The sequence below is a fragment of the Cydia pomonella genome, chromosome 2 (genome assembly GCF_033807575.1).
Source record: "Cydia pomonella isolate Wapato2018A chromosome 2, ilCydPomo1, whole genome shotgun sequence".
Classification (NCBI taxonomy): Eukaryota; Metazoa; Arthropoda; class Insecta; order Lepidoptera; family Tortricidae; genus Cydia; species Cydia pomonella.
In genome coordinates, this window is record NC_084704.1 from 27650975 (window position 1) to 27666694 (window position 15720).

At 35.2% G+C, this 15720-nt stretch overlaps 3 protein-coding genes across 4 annotated transcripts in view; 2 read left to right on the top strand and 1 right to left on the bottom strand.

Moving 5' to 3' along the window:
* Nucleotides 1-15720, bottom strand: part of LOC133534805 (uncharacterized) — a 99699-nt gene that overhangs the window by 44490 nt on the left and 39489 nt on the right. The gene's annotated exons all lie outside the window — the stretch shown is intronic.
* Nucleotides 9724-13186, top strand: LOC133534789 (uncharacterized). Its single transcript, XM_061874066.1, has one exon. The coding sequence runs from the start codon at nt 9887-9889 to the stop codon at nt 11036-11038; it is 1152 nt and encodes a 383-aa protein (XP_061730050.1). The 5' UTR covers nt 9724-9886; the 3' UTR covers nt 11039-13186.
* On the top strand, nt 13672-14995 carry LOC133534790 (uncharacterized). The gene has a single exon (XM_061874067.1). The coding sequence runs from the start codon at nt 13881-13883 to the stop codon at nt 14835-14837; it is 957 nt and encodes a 318-aa protein (XP_061730051.1). The 5' UTR covers nt 13672-13880; the 3' UTR covers nt 14838-14995.

Sequence of the window (15720 nt, forward strand, 5' to 3'; positions counted from 1 at the left end):
CCAATTAAAAGCCGCTGTGTACCCGCCGAATTCACCTTTTCAAACAATTGACGTTACACTTTCATTTTATAAGGATATGCTGGAATTACATACCTGAAATCAGTTTTTGTTGCTAAAAATCACAACACAAATGCAATATAGCGATTATATTTTTTTCATTGAAATCTTCTAATCGCTCTATTTTAAAATGAAAGTCTATCTACGTTTGTATGGCGGCGGCTTTGTACTGGCAACTTTAAAAATGTTTGTTACCATTATTGCTACAATACCGTTAGTCACGCTGAAATATCATACATATTAACATTGATTTTTATATCTGAAATTAGACGCGGTACAAGCTTTAAGTACAGTCATAAATAAATTTAAAAAGTGTGTTTAAAAAAACTACTTTTTTAGCGGAAACTTAATTATAAATTATAAAAGCAGTTCCTAAAATAACAATATTTATTGAATATAAATAATAATAAGTAACGCAATTTTGGAAAAGAAACAATATTGGACATAACGCGTAATAGCGATTATTTTCTATATTATATTTCCAAATAAATTACAAGTTCAAGTTGATTGTCCAGTGTCGATGTCGCATAATATTGTCATGAACATGTTGGGGCAACCGTTAAGGCACGATACTTACATAAAGTCTATTATCGAAGGGATAATAGTTAAAAAAAACCGGCCAAGAGCATGTCGGGCCATGCTCAGAGTAGGGTTCCGTAGTTACTCTTCCGTCACAATAAGCTAAACTGGAGCTTAAAGTATGGTAGATTGTTAACCAAGGGATGAACTGTGGGTGTACGTCTTTTTACTATGAAGGGGAAACTTTTTGCGATAACTCAAAAACAGCTAAACTGATCATATCCGCTATAGTTTTCATTTAATGTCTTAAGCTCTACTTCCAAGATTTTTTTTCATATTTTTTGGACCTATGGTTCAAAAGTTAGAGGGGGGGGGACACATTTTTTTTTCTTTCGGAGTAATTATCTCCGAATATATATTTACTTTATCAAGAAATGTTTGTTGAAGACCCCTCTTAGTTTTGAAAGACCTTTCCAACGATATCCCACACTGTAGGGTTAAAGCAAAAAAAAAAAATTCACCCCCACTTTACGTGTAGGGGAGGTACCCTAAAAAATTATTTTTTTAGATTTTATTGTACGACTTTGTCGGCTTTATTGATTTATATATCCATGCCAAATTTCAGCTTTCTAGCACAAACGACCACGGAGCAAAGCCTCTGACAGACAGACAGACAGACGGACATGGCGAAACTATAAGGGTTCCTAGTTGACTACGGAACCCTAAAAAAGAGAGGCAAAGGAAGACCGAAACATGCTTTTTAGGACCAAGCTAGCAAAAAATTGACGTAGGTAGTGACGTATTAGGAGCTCAAAACAGTAGCAGATAGAAGCAATAGAACGTAGTGATTATTTGCTCTTTGGATAGAAGAATGGAATGGCGATTACTCCACCAACAAGAGCCATGCTCTTAAAATTCTGATGATGATGTTTTCGAGCAGAATTACGATCATAATGTTTAAAGTCTATTTTACCTGAATACCGCAATGGAGTTATAAACTTTATCTTAGCTACAATGCTCACAGTTTCATGATACATTTTGCTTTGTTATAATGAAACTATCTAAAACTTTGTATTCGTATTCATTCCGCAACGCCACTTTACCGACATTTTACTTTCGTACGATACCTAGTTGGACTTGATCGTAATTCTACAAGGTAATTGAAATTTGATTACTTACCTAGAATGTTTTATTTTACCTTAAATTTAAAGCCTGACATAAGTATCTAAGTAATGTTCAATCACAGATTATACAGACCATGGACCTAGAATACTAAGAACGTAGTTTCGCTAAAACACAAATAGGATTCCATCATCCACCAATTTTCTAGTACTACGCGCACTCACATTGACAGTTATCTCTATAGCCTCATCCACCAATCTGCCGTCAGTCGAATTAAAACGTCAGTGCATTCATTGTTAGAAGAAAAAAATAAAATATGCGTGGTCGAATGTTGAAAAAATTATACCGATCGAAAGAAAAAAAAAAGACGTGTGGCACTCGGGGACTGCCGCGGTAAAGCTATTGCATAGCATTTTGTATCAACTTATGCAATTATAATTATTTATTTATTTTATTTATGCAGTATTTCTTTTTCTTTGATATTAATACCACCATAACCAACCACCAGTAAACCAGTATAACGATATGATCTCAGTTGATAGGGATCTCGAGGTTTCACTTCTGATGGTTTTTTCGGAAAAGACAAGTACGCTTGACAAGAGATAATGTAAACACTGGTAATTCGTAGTTACTCCTGGTATTTATATATTCCAATCGTTCACCGAGCGCACGACTCAAGATAACCAATATAAAAGTGTGAACCTTGTTTATTCATAGTTACGATACGTATACGGATTCACTTATATTGGACAAGTTGTAAGTCATGGGAATAAGCGCCTTCGCCTGTTTTAGAGTGAGGGAACTAGCACGAAAAACTGACTTACAAACTCGACGCCAAAGCGGCAAACGCTTTCTAATTCAAAAGTTATAATGTGTTGACGGACTTGCCTTGTAGACGGTCTTGCCCACAGTGACCTTATATTAAAATAAAAACCGGTTACATTCTATAGTTTCAAGGAATAGGAGCACATGATTTAAAAAGTTGCATTATTTATAAAAAAAATTGCTGACTCGGGCATGCATGCACTGCATGAAGCGGGCATGCCTACTTGACACTCGGATAAACGTGTTTCTCACATGGGTAATGCATTATTTAGCTGTCGCGCTCACTCAATAACAAGGAAATTTTTAATTTTATTTAGAAAAAATATGTTTTCAAATGTTATAATAGTACTTACGAATGAAAAGTGATACCGTGAGCTTTGTTTTTGTGCTTGGAGCTATTGAAGCACTGGAAAAAGGCGCAACACGGCATTCTTTGGCAATATTTTATCGAATTTGATGACAATGTTGACACTTCAGCGTCACCCATACGACTAATTCAATATAGGTCCCGGAACCTATATTTTGTGGCTCACGATCGACCGCCTGGTACCTCATCTACCCCTATTACGTACATCAATGATACATACAGATTACTATAAACAGCTGCTTATGTATTTGTCCGATTTCGGAGCAGCTCGTCTCGATTCGTGCGAGTTTCGTAGAGTAGTACCATAGAAATAGGATAGTATAGAACGACTGTCAAACTTCAAAAGTGTGACCAAAAATGAAATGCAAGTGTGTGCGTAAATTGTCTATGTGCGAACAAAAATAGTGATGTCATGTTACAACATATTAATAATCTATCGATGTTTAACTGCTTTATCGACTACTTTTTCAAATGTGTTTGTTTTTATAAAAAATGTAATAGGTATGAGTATTATTACTACTATTAGACCTTATTAGCGCCTTTAGTACCTTTAATTTTCTTTTACAGCGGACGCATAGTAAATAACAATACTGATAGTGATAACCGAGGCTACAGTTACAGTCGTTTCAGTCAGCATCAAAATGGTCAAATATATAGGTACACATGTGTCACAATGGTCAAATATATATTGTTACTTATTTTACAGTACATATGGAGCTACTTTACCGCACTAGTGCGATAATTAGCACATTACGTAACTATATCGAACATTTTAAGGGCCATATGTATTGTAATACATTTGCGAATAGTTAATTCGAAACTCGTGTCGACTTAAAATCGTATCGCCACTCATTGCGATTTTTTATTTTTCTCACCTGGTTTGGTGTTCTGGGACGTTTACTTACTTACTACTTACTCCGTTGGCTCAGCGACCCAAAATGAGACTTGGCCTCCGACACAAGACAGCGCCACTTTTCTCGGTCCTGTGCGACCTCTCGCCAATTGTCGACTCGAAGCTCGCGCAGATCCGCCTCCACCATGTCGCTCCAGCGATACCTAGGGCGTCCGATAGGACGTCCTGCTAGGCGACCCAGGTACGCTCTTTTTACGTTTTTTCGTTTTTACTTGACTAAATTACTAACGTAGTCCGATCAAGCATTATGGAACCCGGCGCTGTCGGTAAAGCAGGTGACTCGCGTTGATAAAGCAGGTTTCTGTCGTATGCGGGTGTGAGTGGTGTAACATGTGCAATGTCGTTAACACAAACACATGCTAAGTGTTAACAGTAGGCGCAAATAGTTGACTTACCAAAGAAAATTTGAAATTCGCGCCTTTTCCGCCTGACAAGTTGGGTTGGGTGTGTATACGCTGTCTTGTGTTTCCTTGTGTTAGCGGCAAAGCCGTGGAAAAGTGGTTAAAATGTAAGTAATGTGTTGGAAAGTGAAGTTTAAATTTATCGCTGAACATGTGCATCTTCAAAAAAGGTATTATAACAATCGTTATTATTTTACGTCGGTTATAAAGGTTAATATCTTAATGATGTCTTGTGAACAACTAATTCCATACCTACTAATATACCGACAAGTTATCGATACAGTCATATGAACATTTTGTCAAGCCCTAGCGTAAAGTAACAGTTTAGGTTTTTACACAAAATATTCTAAATTATTGACTAATATCATGAAATATTAACACACAATTGAAGAAAAACTTATAATGAACTGTATAAATTGGCTTTTTACACTTTTTATGCTGTTAATTTGATATAATATCGTTACGAAAATTTCGCTACGATTATCATAATTACCTGTGAAATGAGTATTTCCCTGGGTTTTTTGGCCCTGAAACACAACAATCCGGCACACAACATGACACCATCTTCACTAAATTACTCACTTAATATTTATTTTTGATTTTGATTCTCGTATATTTTTAACGTTAAAAAATACGGCAATATGATTTTGGCCGCCTCGGCCGCCTTCGAATTCAAAAAATGGTTACGTTTTCTCATATGTAGTCTGCCTCTTTCACACTCGTGGCTTGTTCATATACGTGATGGCTTCCCTTTCGCACACTTCATCTGTCTGTCAAGCGAAGCGTATGACAAGTCTCTGAGTAGTACAATACGTCTAATCGCACGCACACAACGCCGTGTCGAAGACTGCCGAACTGAAACGACGTTAGACGAAGTGGGGAGCGTGAGGTTTTTTCGTTACGGAATTTCTGGATTCGGTCCCCGCGCTCAAGGCCCGCGATAGAAGCTATGCAATAGCTTAAAAAGTCGGATTAATGTTCATAAATAAGTTAATCAATTATCACATTATCTTTCGTAAAATACGATATTAATCCATGAAGTTGTACCTAAAGTAGAGGGCGCTCTCACTTTTTTTGCCATACTAAATTGCACCTTATCCCCGAGCTACAAAGATGTTCGTACCAAAATAGAGAAAATGTACTCAATCCGCCTAGGTATACATTCGTGACACGCACACATTGAATCCTTCCACCATTGCAGTGTCACAGCTGGTCGTCAGTTCCGCGGCCTCTGTCAAATTGTTCCTCTATGATACAGACTATGATTATAAAGCGACACGATAAGCACAGAGAAGGATCATATAGCGTTTTAAGTACTAAGAGCGTATGAAATATTTCAATTTCACATGAAAATATTATGCCGCAAATACTAGGTACCAGACGTGGCTCACTCCGCGATTTCGCCGTGCGGCTACAAGTAGGTAAGTATATGTGGCCTACACCAGTTTTGGTGTCTAGCAGTGGTTTCCGCCTACCGCTACGGGACGGATAATTTTTGAAACTTTTGTATATAGCCAAATTTGTAGATTTTGTATTAGGTAAATGACATATGTATTTGTTGACATTTTCTGCAGTAATGCAGTCTACAGTATTGTCGTGCTGCAATACTGATACAGTCGAATGCATTATTACTGCAGGAAATTTCAAAATCTGTTAAAATAGCACGATTAACATAACATAATAATAGGTGACGGCACTTTCGGACGGTGATAACCCTAAAGGTAGCCACACTCATTCCACGCCTTCCGAAAGAGTCCGTTAAATCACCAACGTTTAGGCACTTTTGGTATACCTAAACAGGGGTTTTATTATATAGTGAACCTTCTGTACGTAGTTCTATTATTTATTCTATGCCCATAGGTAGAACTAAAAAGGCTCAACTGTAAGTATTGATCGGATTACCTACTCTCTAAAGAAACACTGGGACTTCATTCAATGTGGTAAATAAAGTAACGCCTTTTACATGCTCCTTTTAGTTAAGCTCTATAAACAAGTTTATTTTCCTGGTTAACCGTAGTTCAAACACTGTTGCCTTGGGAAGAATAATTTTCCATAGTTGAATAACGTAAATATTGCGGTTCGTGGATTGAACACAAATTGGTTGATTTGTTAACCTCAAACTAATTTTCCTTACCAGTAGCATTGCAAAGGAAAATATTTTCTGTAGGTACCTGTGTCTTAAACAATGCCATGCCCGAGGTTAAGTACATATGGAAAGAAATGATTTGTTAATTTTTTTCAAACTGAAGGCACTTTAATTTACAATAACAATACACATATTGCATATATACAGAGGATAGCAGTTAATTTAATTTCAATGGAGAATGTAAAACTTACCCTTTAGATCCCCGAATAAGCGTAATTTGCTACGCTAAAACAGTGAGAATTCTGGTAAATATATTAATAACATGATATGGCGTATGGTTTTTTTCTCACATTCATCATTACTGCTGTTTTTTTTACCGGCATTGTTAGTTTTTAGTACCTAACTTTAGTGCAATAAAGATGATTTCGAATGGCTTTACTATAATCACTAGGGAATCAATTTTAGGATGTTCCAAATCGGAACATTGAAAGATACGACAAGTAAAAGCCATTCAGAAGATTTTTAGGGCGTTTGAGGCTCCAATCAGTTTATTTATCCAAGCAATAAAAGCTAAATATTGTGCACAACCATTCTAAGGATATATTAAGAATGTATTTAAAAGCATATAAGTATGAAGAGTATGAGTGTGTGTTATCGCGTGTCTACTGACTATAAACTTGGAATTAAGCATTTATCCAACCCGGTGCTGTAAAATTTTATCAAAGTTCCGCCTTCCGCCACGCAGTGTTTTTATTATATGTTATTGGATGGGGATGTTCACAATAATATTACATGACAACGCTAACAAAGAAGACGAATCGCCAATCGTGAAAGACATGTCGTACCTAAAATAAAAATACACCCACTCAAACATATTACGTACCTTTCTTTCATCACTAGCCGGGCAAAAATCCAACTACGCAATATGGGAAGAGGAAAACACCAACGAACATAATGCAATCAATATTAATAAAGTAAAATATAATAGATAGGCTTCTGGGATTTAATTTTCGTAATTAAATAATTACATGTCAGAAAGACTCCCGCGGGAAATGCATGTTAGCGTGAATACACAAATGATCCAGTTAACTTATTACCCCCATGTTCGCTCGTAACTCTAGTTACTCGCATATTTATTCTCGCAAGACCTAATTAGCGCTGGAGATTTTGCCCCGATAAAAATATTGTTTGCTGTAAAAAACAAGCGATTTTAAAGAGAAGATATTTTAAACGAGGAAGCACAAACAAGTAGTAATTAGAAAGTTAAGATATTTTATTAGTCCCATGGCTTGTTTTAATGTCCATATTCGTAAATTTTCATTTGCTCATTCGGTCAATTCGAACTTAAATTTTGATATCAAAAAGATATCTACGTGATACCATTTCATTTCGTTAACATTCTCGTGTGCATTTTACTCGTATTTGTTCGTACATGTACTTATATTGACGCAAGCGAGATGCACGTGCAAGTATGATAAAAAATTACATCTTTTTATGTCAAAATGCAACTAGTCACATTTGCCCATTTTTTCGAATGAACACGATTTTCTAAAATAAGAACTAAGGTAATGTAACTTATCCCGACCCTCTTTCATGAGACACGGCAGACCCAAGATGTACCTTAACCTAAACGAACCAACCTACCCCACCTAAACGTATACCTGCCCCTTAAATTCTACCCCCTAATAAACCCCAGACCTAATAAAATACGCAACCTATGCACAGCACCGATTCATGGATGGAAATATTTCGTGTAGTTTTTAGGGTTCCGTAGTCAACTAGGAACCCTTATAGTTTCGCCATGTCCGTCTGTCTGTCTGTCTGTCTGTCCGAGGCTTTGCTCCGTGGTCGTTAGTGCTAGAAAGCTGAAATTTGGCATGGATATATATGAATCAATAAAGCCGACAAAGTCGTACAATAAAATCTAAATTTTTTTTTAGGGTACCTCCCCTACACGTAAAGTGGGGGGTGAATAATTTTTTTTGCTTCAACCCTACAGTGTGGGGTATCGTTGGAAAGGTCTTTCAAAACTAATAGGGGTCTTCAAAAACATTTTTTGATAAAGTGAATATATTCGGAGATAATCGCTCCGAAAGAAAAAAAAATTTATCCCCCCCCTCTAACTTTTGAACCATAGGTCCAAAAACTATGAAAAAATCGTGGAAGTAGAGCTTAAGAAATACATTAAATGAAAACTAAAGCGGACATGATCAGTTTAGCTGTTTTTGAGTGATCGCAAAAAGTTTTCCCTTCATAGTAAAAAGACTTACTTTAATTAGGTACTGATTATGCAAATTTGCCTATTTGTTTAACTCGGGTAAAAGGTACCATTTCATCCCTTGGTTAACAATTTACTATAATTTAAGCTCCAGTTTAGCTTATTGTGACGGAAGAGTAACTACGGAACCCTACACTGAGCGTGGTGATTAAAATTGGTATCATTATATCTTATGGTCTCCAGATAAACATACTAAAAGTCCAGTAAAAAACGAAAAAGAATATAAAATGTTTAAGGGCCCCTACACCAAAAGTAGGGATGATTTTTTTTGGGTTCAACCCTATAGTTTGGGGTGTCGTTGGATAGGTCTTTCAAAATGAATACGGGTCTTCAACAACAATTTTTTGTTAAACGTAATATTTTTGGAAAAAAAAAATCCCTGAAAATAAATAAAAAATATGTTTCCTTCCCTACTTCCCCTAACTTCTGAACCATGGGTCCATAAAATATGAAAAAGTCTTGAAAGTAAAGCTTAGTAAAGGCTTTCTAGGAAAACTATAACGAACCTGATCGGTCTAGCTGTTTATGAGTTTTTGCAAAATAGTCTATGTTGACGGACGGGTAACTACGGAACCCTACACTAAGCATGGCCCGACATGCTTTTGGCCGTTTTTATATGTGTTCAACAGGTGACTAAGCATGCTTATTGTAAAAAAAAAAAAGATTTATGATGAAGAATTACGAAAAAAACGACGTTTTCTTAAATCGCCTATCTTTTTCCACTTTGTTAACTTAAACACCCTGTAGCTCCTAAAGTATTGATCGTAGAGTCAAAATAAACAAACCAAATTTGTAGGAAATTTTATACTTAAACTTTTGTCCGAAGTAATTATAATGCTATTTGTACAGATATTCAAGATATGGGCAAAAATATAGACCCTACCCCCTCAGCACAACTACCACCCTCGAGGACTTTTAGTATATTTATCTGGAGACCACAAGGTATAACTGTACCAATTTTCAAAACTACACGAATTATTACTCCTGATTTTATTAATTTTCTTGAGCTAACCGGTGAACTATATAAAAAACATGCCCGACTGATGAATGATTAAAGCGTTTCCTTGAGATTCTTTCGAATAAAAATATATGGTATGGTAATTTTTTTGTAAGTAGTTCTTGCAGCCCAAATGGTTTGACGTTGAAGATGAACAGTATGCGGAAAAAAAAGGGCGGGAAACCGAAAATACTAGGCGGCATTTTTGAAAATATTTTAATTATAGTGTTTTAAGTCCTTTTTTACTGACAAAACCGAGATATATTTGCTCACTTATTATTAAATTTAATGTTAGATTAAATTTCTGATTCTACTCGTTGAATGAGGCCAGGAGGCGGGGGTGCGGGCGGCGGCCCCTCCCCCATGGAAACAGAAACCGCCAAAACTTCAACAAAAAGAAGAAATAAAGATGTTTCTGATACAGAAGTCACATCATGTAAGCAAAAAATGACATACATACGAAGTCGTCGCGGTCTCTTCAAAGACCACAACCCTATATATGAAGATTTGACAAAAAAAGAGTATCCTGTACTACTACAATCTGCTTCTAATGAACTGACTCATAAAGTCCCCATGGACATCCTCAAAGTTAATGGAATATTAAAAGAGATTTTGGGGGTGCAATATGTAAAGGCGGCTGGTAACTTTTATGTTAAAGTTTATTTCGGATGTGCCAAGGATGCAAATGCATTTTTGCTAAACAAACCTGTACTACAAGAAAATAATTGGAAAGCAACAATTCCATATGACAGCATAGAGTGCCAAGGAATTATTCGTGCTCCTGTGGATCTTAGTGAGGAGACATTGCTCGAGGACTTAAAAGCGAGTTGTATGATTCTTGGTGTAAAGCGCTTTACCAAAAAACAGGACGATGGGCAATTCAAACCTCTCCCAACCGTCCTGGTTACATTTATGGCCTCGTCTAGACCCGACCACGTAATCTATGACCATATCTGGATGCCTGTACAGGAATACATCAGACCTCTGCTTCAGTGCTTCAGATGTTATAAATTTGGACATGGCAGTGGAGCTTGTAAAAGCACTCAAGTATGTTCCATTTGTTCGGCGGGTCATTTTTACAAAGAATGTACCACACCATCAGTCTTCAAGTGCTCAAACTGTAGTGGACCCCATTCGGCAGTTTCTTATACCTGTAAAGTGAAGGCAGAAAAAATTGCACAAATTAAGAACAAGATAAATGGCAAATTCTCTTATGCAACTGCAGCTGCAATAGCTGTTACACCTAATAATAGTACTAATCCAAATAGTAAGATTTTAAAAACACCTGCTAAAACACCTCACGGACGTGCTATGATTGCTGACATTATTAATTCTGATATTGTCCTTAATGCAATCACCAAAACAATTGTAGAATTAATGAAAAAAAGAGAAGTCAATAATACTTCCTCTGGTCCTTTACCAATATCCTCCCAAATGATTAAAGAGCTGCTTGTAACAAGTTTTACCACTTAAATTATGGACAGGTTGGGTATCAAACAATTAAAAATACTTCATTGGAACTCCAGAAGTCTATTTCCAAAACTAGGTCAACTTATACATTTTTTGCATGGCTGTGATGAAAGTGTCGACATTATACTATTTAATGAAACTTGGCTGACCCCTAGCAAAATTAACAAATTGCCTGGGTTTACTGTAATTAGAAGAGACTCAAACCATCCCCATGGTGGTGTTGCAATTGCAATTCGTTCCAAATACAAGTTCAGTATTGTCAACACTTTATCACAGTACCATTTTCAAAATATATTAATTAATATTAACATTCATAATTTTTCTCTAGATTTGTTATGTGTATACGCTCCTCCACCTCCAAATGGTAAGTTTACTATAGATTCATTGAAAGATACATGTTCAAAATTTGTAAGTAATAATCGTTTGATAATAGGTGACTTCAACGCACATCACTCATCTTGGAGTTCAAGAGTCAATGATGGAAGGGGTAAAGCTCTTCATGCTTATGTGGAGAATTCTGACTTAATTTGTTTAAATGATGGCACTATCACCACTTTTGCTCCGTTTGGCCAACAAGGTAATGTTCTGGATTTGGTATTCGCATCCCGAGCTCTTAGTTCTAGTTGTTCGGTATTTGTTCTTGATGATCTTCTTAGTAGTAATCACTTCCCTTTGCTCATTAGTGTGGTTTTTGACTCGCCCACTCATACATATTATTCTAATAACTTATTTAAGGGTCCAGGTATTAATCTTCAACAAGATGATAATTCGCTAGCTAAGGTAAATTTTAAAAAGCTTGACTGGTCTAAGTTTAACAAGTTATGTGATGATAAATTTGAAGTTTTTCAATTTGTAAATAACCCTCTAGAAAACTATAAGAAGTATTTGAGTATTTTGCATGACATATTAATGACATTTCCTAAAAAGTGTTACCATCACACAAATAAATCCTTAAAAGCTACCCCGTGGTGGAATGATGAATGTGACCGTGTAGTTTTACAAGCTAAAATTGCCTTACGATCTTACAAACAATATCCTTCTATGGAGAATTACATTATATACAAAAAACTAGATGCTCTAAAGAAAAGAACATTATTTGAAATTAAACGCGTGAGTTGGTTGAATCTTTGTTCCTCCTTTAATCGTATGACATCGAGTAAAATTATTTGGGACCATATACGTAGATTTAAACATGCAAAACTGAATACCGTTTCTTCATCTTCAAACTTTTTTCAAAATCCTGATAATGTGACATTGTTTTTAGACAGAATTGTTTCCGAAAATAATCAAGTATCAAATAGTGACCTTAATGATTACTTTGAAAATCGTGGCTGCCCGGAGGCTCAATGGATGGTCAACCCATTTTCTATTAGTGAATTTTTAGCCGCATTAGAAAATAAAAAAGAAACTTCACCTGGTCCTGACTTAATTTCTTACAAAGTAATTAAAAACTTACCTCTTCATGCCAAGACAATACTCTGTAAAATATTTAATGATTTGTGGCAAAGTAATTGTATTCCCCCAACGTGGAAAATGCAACATGTCGTCCCGATACTAAAACCTTATAAGGATTCTAATTGTGTTGAGTCATATAGGCCAATTTCCTTAACGTCTTGCTTTGCGAAAGTTTTTGAAACCATTTTAAAAAATAGACTTGAGTGGTTTACAGAAAATAGCAAAGTCATTCCAAGTACTCAATATGGTTTTCGGAAAGGTAAAAGCACGATAGATAACTTAAGTTGTTTAATTGGGGATATTAAGAACAATTTTCTTTCTAATCAATATACTTTGGCGGTTTTTTTAGACATCAAAGGGGCGTTTGATAACATAGATCACGCATACCTTATTAAAAGTTTATCTTTATTAGGGTTTCCTGGTCATATTTTACGCTGGTTATTCAATTTTCTAAACAATCGATCTGTAACTCTAAAAGTTAATAAATCTACATTAATAGGTTCTAAAGTTTCTACAAAGGGTACTCCTCAAGGTTCTGTATTATCTCCCTCTTATATTCATTCTAAGTTTGGTTTGTTTCATGAAACAAATTCCGTCTTCTGTTAAGCACTTATTTTACGCTGATGATTTGGTTTTATATGTAAATTGTAATGACATAAAAAATGGTGAATCTATTATGAACAGTTGTCTGCGTAATATTCATTGCATATTAACAAATTCGCTAAAACTTGAGGTTAATGTTTCCAAAAGTTCTGTAATTCTCTTTTCTCAAAATGGATTACATTATCCTCAAGTTTTATACAATTCTAACGTTATTCCTGCTCAGTCTTTTGTCAAATACGTTGGCCTATTTCTTGATTATGATCTTTCTTGGAAAACTCATATTGATTCAATTTCTAAAAGAGCTGAACTGGGTGTAAACATATTGAAGTCGTTAACTGGAGTAAAATGGGGTGCAGACCCTAAGGTCCTTAAAACAATATATATCGCGACAATTAGAAGTCATTTTGACTATGGTTGTATGTTTTTTGCTGATGCGAATACCCATCTTTTAAGGAAACTAGATATTATCCAAAATAGGGCCCTACGAATTATTACGGGGGCTATGATGTCATCTCCAATTAATTCTCTGGAAATAGAGGCTGGCATTGTTCCTTTATTTGTACGCAGATGTTACATCACTGACAAGTATGTTCTTAAATTAGTTAGTCGTGGTAACGAAGTAATTTATAGATACTTAAATAATATCAATATTCCAAATTATAATTTAATACCGTTTCCTAATTCTTCTTCCATAAGTGATGTTATAACTTATTTAAACTTTGAATTTCAAGATATAGTGTATTGGTCTAATTTGCTTCCCTGTTTTGAACATGATTACAATGATATTATGCGAGACGTGGTTGTTGAACTGGTCAAATTTGAATCGAAATATGACTTTTTGGAGTTTCTTGATGATAAGACTGATTTTGTTAAGTTATATACTGACGGCTCTAAAACTAAAGATAGGACCAGTTTTGCATTTTTTGACTCTTTTTTGAACATAGGAAAAGTTTTTGAATGTAGTAGTTATTTTTCAGTATTTTCGGCTGAAGTATTAGGCATAATTTATGCTTTAGAACATATTCGTAATTATTATATAACTAAAAATAAGTTTTTGATTCTATCTGATTCGATGAGCGCTTTACAAGCGCTTAAAAGTAAATGTGTAAGTGCATCTGTAAATTATTTAATTTATAAGTTGAGAAGTTGTTTAAGTTCTTTGTTGAATAGAAATATTACTGTTGAATTTTGCTGGGTTCCGGGACATTCAGGAATTTTTGGCAACGAACTAGTAGACAAGCTTGCCAAATCTACAGAAGATATACAAGTTTGTGATTTAAAAGTACCTCAATCCGATTTAGTACCTTTTGTTAAAGAACTTATGATTAGACGTTGGAATAACTCATGGTCTAAATCCAAAGAAGTCAAAGGGAAATGGCTTGCAGAAATAGTCCCGGCACCCAGCTCCAAGTCGTGGTTTGAATACCAAAGAAAATATGTAGAAAGGGCATTTATTACAACTATATGTAGATTGCGCATTGGTCACGCTCGTTTTCCCGCACATTTTTTTAGATTAGAGCTAAGTGATTCTGCTGTTTGTGCACATTGTAATTTTGATGTATGTGATCTTGAACATATTTTTTTCCATTGTCCTTCATTTAATTTACAAAGGTTATTGTTTGTTGCTATGTGTATGGATACTGGTTTGCAAGTTCTGCCAAATTCAGTACAGGGCCTTATGAAATATCCACAATTATATCCTGTAATCTATCAATTTGTTACTCATACTATAGGTAGTTTGTAAATATTGTAAATATCTCATGTAACTATTAGATTCGTGTCTCATTTTTATGTGAATTAGTTATAAGTACTTATGTTACTTTTGTATTTCATGCTTGAGCTGATGGCCTAGTTGCCAATGCTCGTAATAAATAAAAAAAAAAAAAAAAAAACAGTATGCGTGTTTTTTTTTTTATAAAAAAAAACGGTTTTTATAATTTGTTTGGGTAATTATCCTGTTTTATTATATATCGGTATGTCACATATTTATTAGTAATCTAATAAGTTGGATTGTACAAATTACTTATAACTTGGCTCCAAAGAGAAAACTTTTATTAACAAAATTAAGACGAAAGTACACGCAAATGAAAGAAACCCATCAAAGAGTTGTACAGCGAAGAGGTTGAAACAAGTAGCAAGAAATACTTCGACAAAGAAAATAGTAATTACTTCAAGAAATGTAATTACACCGGGTTCTTTGTGAAAACGAATAGAATGCAGCTTAGAGGTTCACTTAGAAATGGCTTTAGTCACGTGAGACGGACGCTGCGTGAAACAAGATTGGAACAATGGAAGACAATATTTAAGTGGAAAGGGGACGATCACTTTTCGATACAAAGGTAGTCTTCATTTTCCTCTGGATATTGACATAATGGAAAACATTTTCACACAATTTGATGTATTTTCTTCTTCTTCTTTTAAAATATGGCTTCCATCAAATCTATGATGATTTTGCCAATGTCAAGTTTCGTTGCAAGTTTTAAGTGTGCTCGTAGAGCATGACGTTGTTCAGTAGTTGCTTTTAGTAAAGAGATAGCTGGACTTTACTAAAAGCCACGATGGATTGCCGGATGTTGATTAAAACATGGTTAAACGCGTTTCAAGATTAGTTTTTCATTAACTGCACA

Excerpts from the sequence above, each read along its gene's own strand:
- LOC133534789 (XM_061874066.1), top strand. The coding sequence starts at position 9,887 with ATGAGGCCAGGAGGCGGGGGTGCGGGCGGCGGCCCCTCCCCCATGGAA.
- LOC133534790 (XM_061874067.1), top strand. The coding sequence starts at position 13,881 with ATGCGAGACGTGGTTGTTGAACTGGTCAAATTTGAATCGAAATATGAC.